Source organism: Crotalus tigris, unplaced genomic scaffold (assembly GCF_016545835.1).
Source record: "Crotalus tigris isolate CLP2741 ecotype Arizona unplaced genomic scaffold, ASM1654583v1 scf7180000017668.6805642782:7212621, whole genome shotgun sequence".
NCBI lineage: Eukaryota > Metazoa > Chordata > Lepidosauria > Squamata > Viperidae > Crotalus > Crotalus tigris.
The window spans coordinates 4,494,260-4,511,489 of record NW_024096554.1 but is presented as its reverse complement, the minus strand read 5'-3'; the positions used below and the strand labels follow the sequence as shown (position 1 = coordinate 4,511,489).

The 17,230-nt window shown below is 36.2% G+C and overlaps 1 protein-coding gene across 2 annotated transcripts in view; it reads left to right on the top strand.

Moving 5' to 3' along the window:
- CACNA1E (calcium voltage-gated channel subunit alpha1 E) overlaps positions 1-17,230 on the top strand; it is a 253,324-nt gene that overhangs the window by 15,395 nt on the left and 220,699 nt on the right. For both annotated transcript variants that reach the window (XM_039337124.1, XM_039337122.1), the window contains 2 exons: positions 9,597-9,702; positions 10,816-10,955. In XM_039337124.1, the coding sequence (XP_039193058.1) occupies positions 9,597-9,702; positions 10,816-10,955 (246 nt within the window). Of the gene's footprint in view, positions 1-9,596; positions 9,703-10,815; positions 10,956-17,230 lie in introns of those variants that run through there.

Below are 17,230 nucleotides of genomic sequence, written 5' to 3'. Positions count from 1 at the left end.
AAACGAGGGAAGGAGAGACACCCTGTCAGATGGTGAATTGAAACTGAGGTAGCGGTTGTCATGGCAATGCCGAGTTGCATCCAATTGCTATGGTAACTGAAGTTTGAAAAAGACAATAAGGCAAGAAAATAAATCACATGATATAACTTTTATTTTAATGAAGAATATAAAATAAGAGCAGTTTTTCAATGAAAGATTAACCAATAAAAGTGGTTCAGTGCTGCATTTGTTCTTGTTAAATCTGTAAACACACACACACATATACACACAGAGAATTGTGAAATTCCATATATGGAGGCAAACTGGTAAATGAATATGGACAAAATCTTGCAAGTACAGTAATACATCGGTGCTGGCATTTGTTTAGATTTGTTTTCCCATTCTAGTTTGAAGGATCAGAACAGTTTACAACAGTTTAAATCTGCTTGCATTAATTAGCACTTGAGGTAACAAGGTGATTAAAGTAGATACATGTGTACATATCAAAAAAATCCCAGTACCTTACATCAGCTTTAAAAACACTCATTTAATTAGGCTACTTTTTGTATCAGTCTCAAATCATAAATTAAAACTGTTGCTGAGATTGTGTAGGTACAGAATGTCCTGAGAAACTGCTAGAATTGGTTTATTTAAAACAACAATGTACTTTCAAAGGATACTGTTAAAATCATATGTACAATTTAATGATATCAAACCTTGTCCAATGTATGCACTGGAAGGGAAGCAGCTTTGCTCATATGGCATTTACAACTTGCATTTCCCATGTTTTTCTGTAAAGCAAGTGTCAAGCGTGACAGCAATTGTGTAGGATGGTATTCTCCAATAGGAGAAAAAAATACAGAAGAAATTAGGGCTTTCAAGTCACCAGACCAATTGTGGGGATTATGTGGACATGATTACCGGTGTGGTCTAGGAATATTTTGGTCATTCTCATTAAAATAGGTAAAAACATTACTGGTATATTTTCTTACCAAATGGAGAAAAAAAATGCTGCTCCTTCACTTTGGAATGTGAAGTGGTCAATTTCATCTCAGCAAGTCCTTATCCTTCCTTCCCAGCACAGGGCCTTGCTATACACTCCCAGAAGCTGATGGGATTTTAAGTCCAAAACACCTAGAGCCAGGGTGTGAAGCTCGTAATGTCACATGACGTGTTGCGACATATCATGACTTTTTCTCCATTACTAGCAATGGGGTGGCCGCGGTTTTGGCATGATGCATCTGGCCCGCGGGCCAGCAGTTTAACACCCTTCACCTAGAGGATACTAGTTTTCCTATCCTTGATATAAGCCAAAGCATCAGCAAAGCACTAGCACTAGCACAGATTTATATACCACTTCATAGTGCTTTACAGCTCTAAGCAGTTTACAAAGTCAGCATCTTGCCCCCAACAAAAGAGTAATGTAATTCTGAATAGCAGGAACTGATAAAGACTATCATAGGATAAAGCATCTATTTCATTCCCTGACTTTTGTTCTTCCCATTTGGTTTTCCATCGTAGGAACTGAAGGCTGGACTAGCTCTGGTAGAGAAAAACTATGTTCTTATGAGGTACAAAACATATGGCTTTTTGTGTCCGTTTGTCCCAAATGATTTAGTGTTGTATAAGGAGAAGATAAGTAAAAGGACCAGATTACTAAGACTCTGGGCCTCATCCCTAGTGCTCCATCACACCATTTAATAAGCATACAATAAGCTAGAATCTTGATTATTTACTCCACATGAGCAGCTGCTGCCTAGTAAGTAACCGTCATAAATACATGCCAGTTGCCAAGTGTCCAAATTTTGATCACATGATCATGGGGATGCTGCAATAGTTGTAAATGTGAAAAATGGTCATAAGTCACTTTTTTCAGTGCTGTTGTAACTTTGATCAGTCATTATATGAACTATTGTAAGTTTAGGACTATCTCTACCATGATCTAAAACTGTTATTATACATTTTCAATAAGCAGCTGAAATGGGAGACCAAAAATACCTCCCAAAAGGGAAGCAATTATAATCTAGTAAAATGGATCAACACCAGGTAACTGCATGGAAAATAAATGTTGAAAAAAAAATAAAGGGGCAAACCTTGACATCATTCATAAAGTATTTTTCATCTTAAATATGTATCTTATTTTTAACTAAGGCAACAGAGGTCTATCAGCTCAGTGGATTCTGCAGTATTCTACTTCTTAAGACTTTATACATATTTAATAGATGATAGGATTGGTATTAGTACTTGCCACTTCTATACATAAATCTTTAAAAGCTATGCTGTTATACGAAATATATTTACTATTACATGATTTTCCTTCTGCCTCCCAGGGAACAGTTAACCAAGATCTTTCTTAGAGACGCCCTGCGTGACTGTGGCCTATTAAGCTGAATGCAGTGAATGCATCTATGGGACTACCAATTTGAACTCTGGTGATGCAACAACTGCCTGTCATCCAGTAAATAAAAACATTAGCATTGTTTTTTTATATATCACATCTAACTAGAGTTTGTATCACGTCAGTCTATAGAAAGGATTCCTATGGTTAATTGTGCCTCCTTGGAAAAAAGAAAGTTTTTTGGGGGGAGGGGTGGAGAACAAGGTTTTTTTTTTCCTGAGGTGTTTCTATTCTTCGGTGTGAGGATATATAGATTAATGAATAGATGCAACCCAATCTAGGATTTGTTCATTTGCAAGAATTAAATCTGAAAAATATGTATCTTGTCAGTGATCATTACATATAATCATCTTCTCTCTGGATCAGACCCTACAGGCTGCTCATCTTTCTCTTTCTTATTTTGCGTACCCCAATGAAAAAAGAAAAGGGGAAGTGTCAACTATAAATTTTTTTTCTTCTGTTTGCTGACCTGCCCTGGTCTTCATTTTGGGGGAAGGAAATGAGCAAATGATAGGCGTGAGGCAATGTAGTGAAGAGCTGAGTCGCTGAGGAAAGGGGTCACCAGTCCCATGGAGGGAAGTATATTAAGCAAATGGAGATAAATCTAGGCAAGGGAGAGAGACTTTTTAAAAATCATTTTCTTAAATAGTTCTGTGTGAAAACCCAGGGCAGGTCAAAACCTGTCATTATTTGGCACAGTAGGAGGTGTTCATGAATAGGCCTGGGTGGAATTAAAAGTTTTATATGATTAAAACACCTGAGAAGGAAAGTGAGGGTGCCCAAGGAAGTCGTGAATAAAGAACAGTGCAGATTATAAAGCTGCAGATTTGTCTATTGGCTTCATATCTTAGAATCACAACTTTTAGTTCAATAATGTTGATTGGCTTAATCATTGGAACATCAGCATGCTGTTCTTATGGAACAGGGCCCAGGGGGATCTTGAACAGGGCTGAGAGGGCCAGGGCTGAATCAAAGCTAAGGCTTTAATCCATTATTTTGCTTCTCATGATGGTTGGTTAGATGCTTCTAGGATACCTTGAAACAGGAGCTGTAGATAGATCTTTTTTTCTATGAACAATATTTGAAGGCATGCTGTCCTCAAACCAGAGGTCACATTGAGTTTTCAAGACTAATAGTCCTGATAGTCCTGCACTCATCCTGTGTTCTGAAATTATACACAAAATAGTATCTAAGGTTTGTAGGTTTCTTTAAGAAGAATGAATGAATGGCTAAAGATTTGCTACTGTTTTGGTCTCCTCCCCTTCAGCATCTGCTGTCCAAGGCTCCATCCTACATTCTTTATGGTAGTGCCGATTGTGTGTAGAGGTAGTCCTTAGTTATGACCGCAATTGATTCCAGAATTGAGTGACGAGGTTGTAAAGAACAATGTCATGTGACTTTTCCACTTAATGATGGTAATCCCAGTGTTCCTAGTTGCACATCATTAAGTAAGGACATCACGGGGCCACCATTCGCGACTGCCTGCCCAACTTCCCCATTGAATTTGCTTATCAGAAACACTAGAAGATTTAATCTTAGGTTGGGGTGTTAGGATGATATTCCCTTGATGACATGTCTTTAGGTGATCAGTTGAGGAGGCTTGCAGATAACCTCCTCAATTTTACTTTTACTCTCCTGTCCACTGAATCTGAGATGTTGTAGATCAGAGGCCCCCAACCTTTTAGGCACGAGGGACCACTTCTGTGGGGAGAGGTTTTTCCATGGATCGGAGGGGTGTGTGGTTTCGTTTGCTGCCTGCATTCATGGATGGAGCTTCTCTTGTTTGTGTGGCCCAGTTTCTGGCATGCCACGGCCCAGTGCCGGTCCATGGACCAGGGGTTGGGGACCTCTGTTGTAGATAGTTTTACCCATTTTGTTCTCTTTTTTTTAGTTACACTTCTCTCCTCCATTAGTATATCAGGATAGGGATGGTGATAAAGCCAAGGAGGAAGTGAATGGGAGAATCTTTTGTCCTCTTAATGGAAATTTCAGTGAAGTTTGCTTCACATTGATATAATAAATGGCCAGGAAATCCCCTCCTATGCAATTTTTCTCTGTCCAGCAACAGTTAAAAGGACATGAGCATGGCCAGTAGGGGAAAAAAAATCTAATTATAATTAAAATAATAATTTAGAAAATCAGTAGTCTCCATATAAATTTTAAAATGTTAATTTACTGATAGATTTGTTAATATAGTTTGTGTTATATCACATCATTAGATTTTCACATTAACTAAGGTGACCAGGAATTTCCTGAGGGGCAACCTGTCTTAATACTGAATAGCAAACTCATCCAGCTGAGAATTATGTGGGGGGAAAAAATGGTTTAGAGAACTTCTTCATGAACTTAAGAGCACATGGAAAGTTCTGCAAGTTTTTTCTTCAAAGAAATGTCAGATAATTTGATCAAAGATCATTGATACCTCATCTAGGTTGGCTCTGAAGTTATTCTTCATTTTAATAATGAACTGTATCTTGTTAAAATGCAAATTCTCCTGCACCAATAATTTAAAAATGCATTAGGTTTTATATTTAACTGAGTATCTAGGAAGCAGAATTGACTAACTACCCTAATTTTAAATTATATTATCTAGGATTGAAAGATGAACAGAGTACAATTTAAGAGTAAATTAATAGTCTTCTGTCATCTGTCATTTTGCCATCTGAGGGTTTATTTATTTTATTTATGTTTTGTATTAATCAAATGCCCATCTCCCTCAGAGGAGGGAGGGTTAAGGTTTTCCTCCCTTTTCTAAAGATGTTTTGACATTTTGCAAACCTTCAAAAAAAATTTTACATCCAAATAAACTTCACTTTGTACTGCTTTCAACCTATATTTTGTTTTAAATAAGAACATAGCCAGTTTTCATAATTGTCTGGATACAGAAACATATTGTTGAGTTCAGTTTGTCATTTCTCATTATACTTCAGCCTAGCAATTAACACTAGTGAAGCATTTGTTGCCCCCTGCAGCCTTAAAAGTTGGGAGGGAGGGAGGAAAGAAGGAAGGAAGGAATATAAAATAGGAGAGTGGGTCTAGTCCAAACAGTTGTGAATTGGAGAGATAAAATGTAGGCATACTCTGAATAGAAAGCAGCCATTATGTAGATGCCATCCCAGGAAAGACAGATGTAGTCTATTATCTAGTTAGCTGTTCAGGAAAAACTTTTCAATAAACTTAAACTGAAGTTTTTCCTTAATACCCTATTCTGGTAGCCATGTGCCTCACTTTATAACAGTCTTCTTTTTAAAGGATGCATACTCTATGCCAAGTTTCAACATAAAGAGTCTTTGAAAGGAAGGGCAGGATGCTTGAGGTAGTCCATCATCTAATTAGCATAGAATACTGTAGCTGTAGCTTTTGCCACTCTGTTGAAATAAACTGCAGTTTATTTACAGAAAGTATTTATACATTTGCCTGTCTATATAGAAGCAAATGTATAATTTATGTAAGTAGTACATACAAGTTTTAGGAAACTGAATATTTTTTATTTTTATTTTTTGTGGGATGGGGTGATGAACTCTACTCAACAGTATTATTTCTCCTTGTGTGGAGAGAAATCATATACTTGCCATGACCTGCAGCATATACAATTTATGGCAATACTAAGTGTTTTGATTACTAAGAAAATGGGAACTAGAAGAAGATAAATGGGAGAGCTTTTTGGCTTTAATTTCTTTTTGGCTTCTGTGTGTTCGGGTCTCATTCTGCCAGGCAATCTGCCAAACTTAATAGAAGAGAGGAACTTCCAATGTAACTTGTTAAGTGTTAGAAATTGAGAGAGTTGTGTACTGTGTTACTGGTTTAAATAGGAATTTCAAAATTGCAATATACGTATAAAAATATGCTATGCACTATATGCTGGTATTTCCTGGAGTTAAAATCTGAAGATATGAAACTAACTTTGTAAAATCCTTATCACTTCTACATGTACAGAAGTTAAGGAATGGAATAGAATCCCCAATAATGTATTCAGTAAAGAAAAGAGGAACATTTAAGGAAGATACTTAGACCAAAGAAATATTAATTCTCTAAAACCTAATTCTTTTTCTGTGAGAGTGTTCTGTTTTTAAACCAAAATCTCCAAAATTGCTTTAATGTTTTTAAAGAATTATGTTGAAACTCTATTTGCTAGTACGTGATATGTTACAAGCCCCTCGGCCTCTAGTACGTTTGTGCAAGTGGTAACTGAATGATCCCAGCTGGGGGATCTGGGCCTCAATAACTCGTAATTATTATTACTGATTATATCAAATCCAGGTTTATATTAGGAATCATTGTCAAATTATCAGTTCTGACATCTTCCTTATACAGTTCATTCCACCATCACCTTCCTCTGGCACTTTTATACGGATGAATAGGATTTTCAGCTTAGTTCCTTCTGGTCTTTCATGAAATATGACAGAAGACACTTCACATATGGAAAATCTCTGGCTGTAGTGATCCAGCTTTCACTCCTAGTTCCACATTACAAGGCATTTATTTTACTCATGTTTTCTCCATCCTACCCTATCCCCGCCCTCTTATTAAGGAAAACAACAACACTGGCTTTTTAAATTCCACTTGACAGTGGAAGAGAGCAGTCTATATCCTATATGGCGAGCTCCTTCTCTCCCCCAAAGGCTCCCTCTTTCAGTTGCTGGAAATGCTATTGTTATTTATAAGTGGAGAGGAAGACTTGTTTTCCCTCCATTCAATCATATCCAGTTCTTGGACAGGATAATAAGTCCCTGCGCTTTTCTTGAAAGATTTTTCAAAAATGATTTGCCATTGCCTCCTTCCTAGGGCTGAGAGAGAATGCTTGGCCCAAAGTCACCGTTAAAACTCTCCTGTTCCAGCAGGCCTGGGGCTGATGTCCCCGGGGGGGCGGGATATGATCGGACTCACGGTATGACTGTATTATTTTATTGTTTTATGATTGTTTTAACTCTGTACGCCGCCCTGAGTCCTTTGGGATTGGGCGGCATATAAATAAAATTAAATACAAATAAAAAATACTCAGCTGGGTTTATATTTAAGCAGGTTGAGGCTAGTGCAACAATTGGAAAGCAAGGATGAGCCACTCTTTCCATGTTCTGCCACATACACATTCCAATTATTTTCATCAAAAAAACCCAACCCTGATTGTTTTGGAATAGCCTAACAAGAGTTTTTGTTCACTGCAGAGATGGGATGTGCCAGAGATGGGAATTATGAGCTTTTCAGACCAGTAGGTAGAACTCTCTTAGCGAGGCTGTCAGTGAGCAGAAAGTACCAGTTGCTGCAGGCCAGCTGGAGAAGTAGTTGCTCCTTTGTGCCCTCCTTTCCCTTCATATCTTTTTGAATCTTTCCTTACAGAGCTCTGAGGTCCTGTGAATTGAATAAGGAAGCTTTTGTTAAGAGGGTAGAATTTAACTTCCTGAGAGGTTTGAGGGCCCAGTTTACAGTCAGAAACCACTTCAGGTGCAGGAAGTAACAGGAGTTTACAATGTTCTCTCACACTGTGGTAAATACTAATAGAAAGACTCCAGTCTGATCACGTGCCATATAAATAGCAAAGTCCCAGCCTTTAGTAACTGGTGCCTGAACAACAATGGAGTATGTTTCACCTGCTCTATTTCAGGACCAGTTCACTTGCTCTCTCCAAGTCATGCCACTAGCCTTGGATGACCCCTGACTCAGTGTAGATGTGGGTATAATTTCTAGTCAGGTCCCTAGGTATTCCACTGAGTATTGACCAAAGTTCCTGTAATCAGGACAAGAGATTCCTGCAGCTTTGCTTCTGAAAGTGTGCATTTGTTATAGCTACTACAGTTGAAAAAGGAAAACTAGGAATCAAAGCAGAGACAAAACTGGACTTCGATGTGTGAGGAAGGACAGAGATTGAACCATGATGCAGAGAAAAGGACGGGTTGGGAGGTCAAAACCTGCCAGTTCTACATGGATAATTTAATAGTTTGAGAGATTAGTTCATCCTTGTCTTAATAACCTTGACAACTCAGATTGCCACTTTAAAGTCAATCTCCACCTACACAGCTAATTGGAAAGTGGAAGTCTATGGCAACACAATATTAATAATAACAACAATTTTATTTCTCAGCTTTCTAAAGCTTCAAAGAGACAGCTTCCCCCTCACACCCACCCTTGACCAACAATGGAGCTGGCAATAATGGACGGTGACAGATCAGTCTTTTCAATAACTCATTCTGAGCATTTAGTTTAATGCAAAAAAGAACCTCTTGCTTAGCATCAGCATGGGATGAACTCAGCTACAGTTTTGCTGTTCTTTGGATGGCAATCAGCCAGGGCTTACTTGATGACTGTTTTATGTTGTTGAATTGGCTAAAGAAACTGACAAGACTGAGATACTGGGGCCAACACAAAAGGAAATTATACACTTTCCATGGACAATTAATTTATAAATAAATAATTAATAATAAAAAAGTTGGAAGGGACCTTGGAGGTCATCTAGTCCAACCCCCTGCGCAGGCAGGAAACCCTATACCATTTCAGACAAATGGCTGTCCAGTCTCTTCTTAAAAACTTCCAGTGTTGGAGCATTCACCACTTCTGGAGGCAGGTTGTTCCACTGGTTAATTGTTCTAATTGTCAGGAAGTTTCTCCTTAGTTCTAGGTTGCTTCTCTCCTTGATTAGTTTCCATCCGTTGCTTCTTGTCCTGCCTTCAGGCACCTTGGAAAATAGCTTGACTCCCTCTTCTTTGTGGCAGCCCCTGAGATATTAGAACACTGCTATCATGAAATCCAATCTATAGCTTTACTGCAACTCATTTATTTATTTGTTTTGTATGTTATTCCATCCTTCCTTTGAAAATTTCTAGTCTGCCTACATACACTGGCATTATTTTGTCTTATCTTCATTACTGTCTTGTGAATTTTATAGATGTGTAGAAGTCTGGTTCTTCCCACTTTATTTGAAACATCACACATCATAAAATGCTAAGGTGATTTGTTAATAAGAAGACACCCAATTGTGTACAAAAATATCTATCATTGTACTTGGATATTTCCTTGATCACCTATATATCTTCCAAATATATTTCTCAAAGTGTTCCACTTTACTGCTCACTCAAAAGTACTTATTTTTCTGGGATAAATGATATTAATGAGTATTATGGTGTAGACAGGGTAACAAAAAAGCATGTTTGAAGAAGGATAAATTGATATAAAGTCTGGTTTTATTTCTGCTATTCTTTTTGTATTCCTTAACATAATTCTGCACTCCTTTTGAATACATGATTCTGGCAACCATCATTGCGAACTGCATCGTTTTGGCCTTGGAGCAGCATCTCCCTGAAGATGATAAGACACCTATGTCTCGCAGATTAGTAAGTTGACTTTGATTCTTGTTTGATTTTCCTTTCTTCTAGATATTACTGCAGTTTTTTGACTGTATAATTGCTATCTCAAGGATGATAGATCAGCAGTTTTGTCTTGCCTTCAGAACTTGGGGGGTTATCATGATTTAGAATAGTCTTCTAGTCTTTTAGCAGAGGCTGGAGATGTTCGTTGTAACTTCAGAGTTCCAACTCCAGATGGCACAGAACACTCTTGGCTCTTATTTCTTCTGAAAATTAGTCTAGGCCAAGTTGCCATTTTCCTCGTTGTATGGAACAAGAAACTATAAAATGGCTGGAAGCATACAACAAATTCAGCCAAAAGATTGAGGTATGGAAACCAGGATTTATTCCCAGGATTTGTTGTTTGAAACTGTTTCCTGTTTCCACACTCTGCATGGAGCCACTCTGAATTTGGACAAGTTAGTAAGCCTAAGAAGTAAATGTTGTATGGGATGGGGAGATAAGATAATGGATAATGGATGCCCACTTGTCACTAGATGCAGTGACATAAAGGATTATGTCAACACTATTAAAACGTACTATATGATCTAACTAATTGGAATTCTACTGGTTTTTATTGTTGCTTTAAATATTTAGAGTGTGTGTGTGTGTGTGTGTGTGTGAGAGAGAGAGAGAGAGAGAGAGAGAGAGAGAGAGAGAGAGAGAGAGAGAAAGAAAGAAAGAAAGAGAGAGATGGAGGGAGGGAGGGAGAGAACCAGCAGGCAAGAATGTTTTCATTAATCACAAAGAGCCTAAGTTTAAGGAAAGGAACTCTTTGGATGTTGACATGTCCATCCCACTTAAGGAAAATTCTTCTGAAATCAATAGGGCTGGTTAGATCTTGTCTGGATAATTAATCAGAACTAATGATTTGTGGTTTTTAATTTACTGAATATATTCTGAAAAAATTCAAGATCATCTCAGTAGATAATCTAAGACTATGACCTTATTAAATCCTAGTGAATTCAATTGGACTGAATAAACATAGTTAATCTAAACTCAAATTAGGAATTAGGAATTGCAATTAGGAAGTTCCAAAAATTTCTCCTTGATGTTTGCTAATTACAGTTTCTGGTCTGTTTGTTTTCTCTGTTATTATAGGAAAAAACAGAACCTTACTTTATTGGGATCTTTTGCTTTGAAGCTGGCATTAAAATAGTTGCATTGGGATTTGTTTTCCACAAGGGATCATACCTGCGAAATGGATGGAATGTCATGGATTTCATTGTGGTCCTAAGTGGGTAAGTTCATCTTATTCATAGTCATTGCATTATTTAAAGCTGCTGAGAACATTTTCAGACTGTTAATGTGTGCAAGAACAATTTCTTTTTTTTAAGTAAAAAACAGGTTCAAGTGAGAAAATTTACAATAGGAATGAAAGACATACTTAGCTGTTTTTTTTAGCAATCCGCTTCATTAATCATTCTTCAAGCCTGATCACCTCCATAGGATTTTTTTAAAAACAAATTTATTGTTTGTAGAGAAATAAATGTAAAAAAATTTAAATGTGCAAAAAGGGGCAAAAGTCATGAAAAATTACAAAAATAAAATAAAGGGTGAAGCTGTTGATGTATATCACATACATCTACCTGAGGGGGGTAAAATTAATTCTTGTCTGATATTACAAAATATCATGAAATCTATGCCACAGAAAATACATTGAATCAATTTTTTCAGTAGATAAAAATGCCTTTTCAAAAACACATAAATCACACATCTCTGGAATTCAATCCTTAATATGAAGAATATGAATAATTTTCCAATTTCTCAGAACAATTTTCTAAGCAACATTGTAGGCTCAACCATAATACATCAAAAGTAGTCAAATTCCAAGTACATAATTTAACACGACATTGCAATGTGTTTGTATATAATCTATAGTTATGTTTATAGTTAATGTTATGTTACCAAACATGATTGTGAAGATTCTGTATAGAAGAGAAGAGAAGAGAAGAGAAGAGAAGAGAAGAGAAGAGAAGAGAAGAGAAGAGAAGAGAAGAGAAGAGAAGAGTTGGAAGGGACTTTGGAGGTCTTCTAGTCCAACCCCCTGCTCAGGCAGGAAACTCTATACCAGGTTGCTTCTCTCCTTGATTAGTAAAAATTATCTAAAATAATTATCAAATATATTATTTCTATCTATAGGATAGCCACTTACCATATGCAATTTGTCCTAAATTGTAAGGAATAAGGTGGCAACTATATCATGCCAAATAAATATGTCTGAACTCAAGGAAAATGTTCCTATTCTCAAATGGTAATTTTAATTTTCTAGTTCCTAAAGCATGAAGGAAAATTCCATAGGTTCTACAAATCTCTACTTGTGAGGTCTTTTAATCTGTGAATGATCAATTCTCTGACATTTATTCCATGTGTGGCAAAGTACTAAAATTTTATGCTGATAACTAAAGAGGCTTTATTGTAAGGCATAAAGCTGGTAAGGCAGGAACCAGCTCTTTACAAGCCAGAAAGCAACTGTTATGTCAACCATGAGGAAGTACCTTAAAATCTCAATGAAGCAACAAGTAAATGTCCAGTGATTTGAAAAGGTGGGATGAAAGAGCATAGAATTAAAAACATTTTATTATAGGTTTAATATATCGGCTTGTTCTCTCTCTCTCTCCCTCCCTCTCTCTCTCTCTCTCTCTCTCTCTCTCTCTGAATTATATAAATGTGTGTGCATGTAGGCACAAATGCACAGGATGCATACAACAAAGGTAGGAAGTATTATGAGTATTTTGAGGCAAAATATACTTTGGATAGATCAAGAGTTAGTGGACTAGTTAAGACATCGGGTTAGCTGGAAGATTCTAACTCCTACCTAACACAAAATCAGCTAGGTGATCTTGGGAAAGTCAAGGTTTCTGAGCCCTAAGAAGTAGGCAAAGGTAAAATCACTTCTGAAAATCTTGTCAAGAAAACTGCAGAGACTTGTCCAGGCAGTCATCAGGAGCTAACATTGACTTGAAGATACCTTCCCCACTAAAACAAACACACAAACAAACAAACAAACCCTTTGGGTATCTTAGATTCGTCTCTGGACAATAAAATCTCCCTGTATGTTTATGGTTGTTTAAAATATATAAACATGCAAAAGCTACTTCTTTTAGACTGGGAGTGGAAACACCTCATGACTTCTTTTGTTTTTTGAAAAAGTCCAGTGCAAATTAGAGAAAATATTTATGGCATTCTCCTCTAGGAGGAGAATTTGATTCAAAAAGTTACAGTAATTTGCTCTTTGGGGTGTTTTTCTATATTGGATATGGAGAATATTCAGAGGTGCTTTCTAGAATTAGGAGGGAAACTCAGGAAGGGAATGGAATTCAGAATATGATTCCAGATACACCATAATTTACTATAGCTTTTCATAAAGACCTAATTCCAGTTAAAATAATCTCAGGCAATTAGGGATAAGAGATCTTTACCTCAGTGTTGGAGAGTCATTTCCAGTCAAAATAAATAGCACATTGGCAAGAAGCACCATTTAACAAAATAAGAGCGTTGGAAGTCTTGGGGTTCTTCTAGTCCAACCCCTGCTCAAGCAGGAAATCCTATAACATTTCAGACAAATTGTTGTCCAGTCTCTTCTTAAAAACCTCCATTAATGGAGTATCCACAACTTTTGGAAGCAAGTCGTTCCATGATTAACTATTCTAACCTGTCAGGAAATTTCTCCTTAGTTCTAGGTTGCTTCTCTACTTGATTATTTATGCTTTAATTTATCTATCTATTTAGTATCATGTAAGTTTCTTACATATAGCATTCTTATTAATAAGGCTACTGGCTTGAAAAAAAAACATCCTAGTTTGTTGGGAGCTGACTAAGAAATGCCTGAAAGATGAGCATTTATGAGAGATGAACATTTATAAATGAGCATTTATGTCCATCCCTATACCAAAATGAAAAAACATGTTTCTTCATGATATTGCAATAGGTCGAAGATATATTTACTATGTCATGAAGCATGTTTGATCACTTAGACACCTTACTTGTCTTTCTGTAGATGCAAATGGGTGTGATGAAGAGATGTCCTCCACTGCTAGCCTGCTTGGATTTAGACTAGATACAGAGGAGAGAGAGGGTGCTTCTTCTCTCTAATATTACTACTATCTCAACTACATACGATTCCTAATTGTCTGTAGCCTAGGCTAACATACAATGTTTACATATATAATCAGTGAAGTTTTATCCATCTTCTCCTCTGCTTTATTCTTCCAAGGGCAACACAACTTTGTGTGTTTATTAGCTTATAATAGAAAATACGAAAATCCAAAACAAATAGTAGGGAACAAAGTTAAGGGGAAGGGATAAAGAGAAGTGTGGAATAGAGGGGGGAAAAGAAAAAAAAGTCTTTGACTTCTGATTCTCTCTGTTGCAGTAAAATAGGCATTAACATCGAACCTCAACTTTTTACATTTCTATAGTAGTATAAACTACCAATTTCTGTAAAACAAATCAGTCTAATCAGTAAAGCCCAAAATCAAAGTATTATTTTTTTCCATCTCAAGCACAAAGTCCAGAAACGGTTTCCAAGTAGAAACAAAAGTATTTCTATTCTTTTCTTTTGTCAGAACAGTCAGTTTAGCCATCTCTGCTAACTCCATCAAATATATAGCCATTTATCTATGATGGGAATTGAAACATCCTTCCATTTTTGTGCATAAAGTAATCTTGCTGCCGTCAACATATAAAATCAGAGTTCCAAATTTTTTTCCCCAAGTCTTTTTCCATTAGGCCCAGAAGAAAAGTTTCTGGTTTTATCTTTATATTCACTTTAAGAATTTTCTGTATTAAAATATGAACCCTACTCCAATATTTCTTTGCTTTATCGCAGTCCACCATAAATGATAAAACTAGAATGTATACATTCTATAAAGGGTATCTCAAATGAATGTTGGAAATGTAAATGTAAAGAGCAAAACAACTTTGTCATTGCCTTCAGGGAAGATGGGCCTAGTGTCAACAACTGGAAAAGTATGGGATAGTGCTTTTTGTGATATTACCTATAATAGATCAGATTAGGTAAAATGTATTATGTGCTTCTAAACACCTGACTGGAATTATGACAAATGACAGAAAGTGGAGGGGGGAAGGAATCTGGTAATAACTCTATTGATAGGAATAGGATCTAGATCAATTTGGAGAAGGTAGCAAATATACTGTACATGCAGAATTACATATTTCATTCCAGGCTGCATGGAAATTTTTATCTGTGGGAAAGGAACTTTTTTCTTTTGCATCATTACAATGAATGCTAAAGTGTATTTGCTTTTTTCCCCAGTTCCATTCTATTAAAGAACTAAATTGAACTTTACTAGGATTAATCAAAATATTAGGTCTCTGGCAAATGTTTGGTTCAGTAAATAATAATATTGACAGTTGATTTGCATTAAGAATTTATAGATTGTTGCTTATTAATGTTGTCAGTTGTGTTTGGTCTTGGACCATAAATACAACTTTGTTAAACATCACTGTCATATCTTTTGAACTCTTCCCCCTTCCCAATTTCTCTACTTGTTTAAGCTCTCACATCCATTGTGATCTTTATAGAAGGCAATCACAAATTATTTTTAAAAAATAATATTGTAGCTTAATGTAATCTGGATTTGCAGAATCATAACTTCCAGTAGTTACTGCCGTTAGAATCTAGCAGCTGGAAGTTAAATTGCTCAGATCAAAGGGCAAAACTTGGGAGAATAAGAGACCATTGCCTGGATCACGTGAGCAGATGCTGAATTAGATTAGAGTAGAAGTGCAGAGTTACTTGATGTTTTCCTGGATAGCTCTGAGGCTACATCTGGCTTTTTGAAGACTGAATGCAGTTCTCTTAGCTGTGCAAAGGCCTATGAAACTTGGGATCCAGGTTTCCTCAGAAGAATTGTGTGTATGAGAGATTCTGTAATAAGCCTGCCTTCTTTTTTAATGCCATCACTAATCACAGTATTAATTTTGAAACTGATGTGATTCTATAATTTGAAGCATAAGATATATTATTATTATATTTAAAGGGGAAAAAAGTGAAGCAGGTATCATAACATGAACTTCTCGTTTCTGTTATTAAATAACACAATCTTTTATCTAGTTGTGTTTTATAGTTTTTAAAATGATTTTTTATGTTCTTCTTAATCTTTGATTGGGAGCCACCCAGAGTTGACTGAAAGATGGGCAGTTATATAAAGGCAGGGCTTTTTTTTTTTTTTTTGTCATAGAACGCCCAGAACGGAGTTCCAGCACCTTTTTTGGATGGAACCTTGTAGGGCAGGATATATGACGTGTGAGTTCTGGTACCTTTTTTTTTTTTTTACAAAAAAAGCACTGTATAAATGTTTTAAATAAATAACACCACGATTGGTATATTGATTAATGTGCCCTTCCTTGTTTCCATATTAATTTAATGCAATCTAATTCTTAATGGATGCCAGTGTTTTGAGTTAGGCCATGTCAGGAAACAGATATCACAAGAAATACTAGATCTCTACTTCATTGATATAGGCAAAACAGAATTTCGAAAGCATGCCAGTGTTTCTCCTTCCTTCTGTTTTATATCAAAGAGGATCAGTGCAGGGCAATATTTAGTTTCTTTCTCATGCTTCGTTTTCCCAAGCTAATCCCATGTTTTAATAAAGGTTGCTATTTTTTTTTCCAAGATTGGTTTTGTGCTGTCTACAATGGATTTGTGTTACTTTAATAGTAAGAAGCATTTGTATTTGGAATTCAGAGCCTTATAATTGCAGATAGAAAGGAACAGTTTTGTATGGCAAAAATTATAGTTAACTATTTCTGTTGGGGCTTTATGTTTTTATAACATTAAGATTATTGCCAGATTATGGGCATGGTTTATTTTGCATAGCCGGACCAGGAATAGAATGTGCTTTGCCATTTTTCTCTCTCTCTGTGAACAGATAGGAGATACATTTTCCAAAGACAGAGTACAAAAAAGCCTAAAGAAGTTAATTGCACTGGAAAAGCCCTGTCTTGTTCAAGTGGTAACCTCCTCTGGCATTCTTCACATCTGGCATTTAAATGTTGAGGGCATTCCGGACTAGCTATCTATTAGTCCTCCATGGGCTGCTGCTTGAGTTATTTTTGTTTAAAATCAAGTTATTGGTTTTTGTTCTTAAATTTGTTAAATATTCTTCTGTCCAGTATCTTCTGTTATGTAGCCATATTTCAGTATTTTAGTATTTTAAATACATTGCAACAACACTGAAACAATGTGTTTGGTGTGTTAAATACACTGAAATGAATACTTATAATCCATTTCTAATTTCCTTGTGTGTTACTGTTAAAAAAACATTTTAATCCATTTTATTAGGATTATTCTTTTTATTTGATTGCATATTATAAGCTGAGATAAATATATTTCTGAGAATTAATTACACACCTAAAAACTATGGAAGTAGTGATTACCTCTCCCTTTCTAAATTGAATCCAGCTGGTCACAACCTATTGAGAGGCTCCAAACATATCAGCTGAGAAAAAGATCAGATTTCATAGAAAACCCAGATTAAAAAAGTAA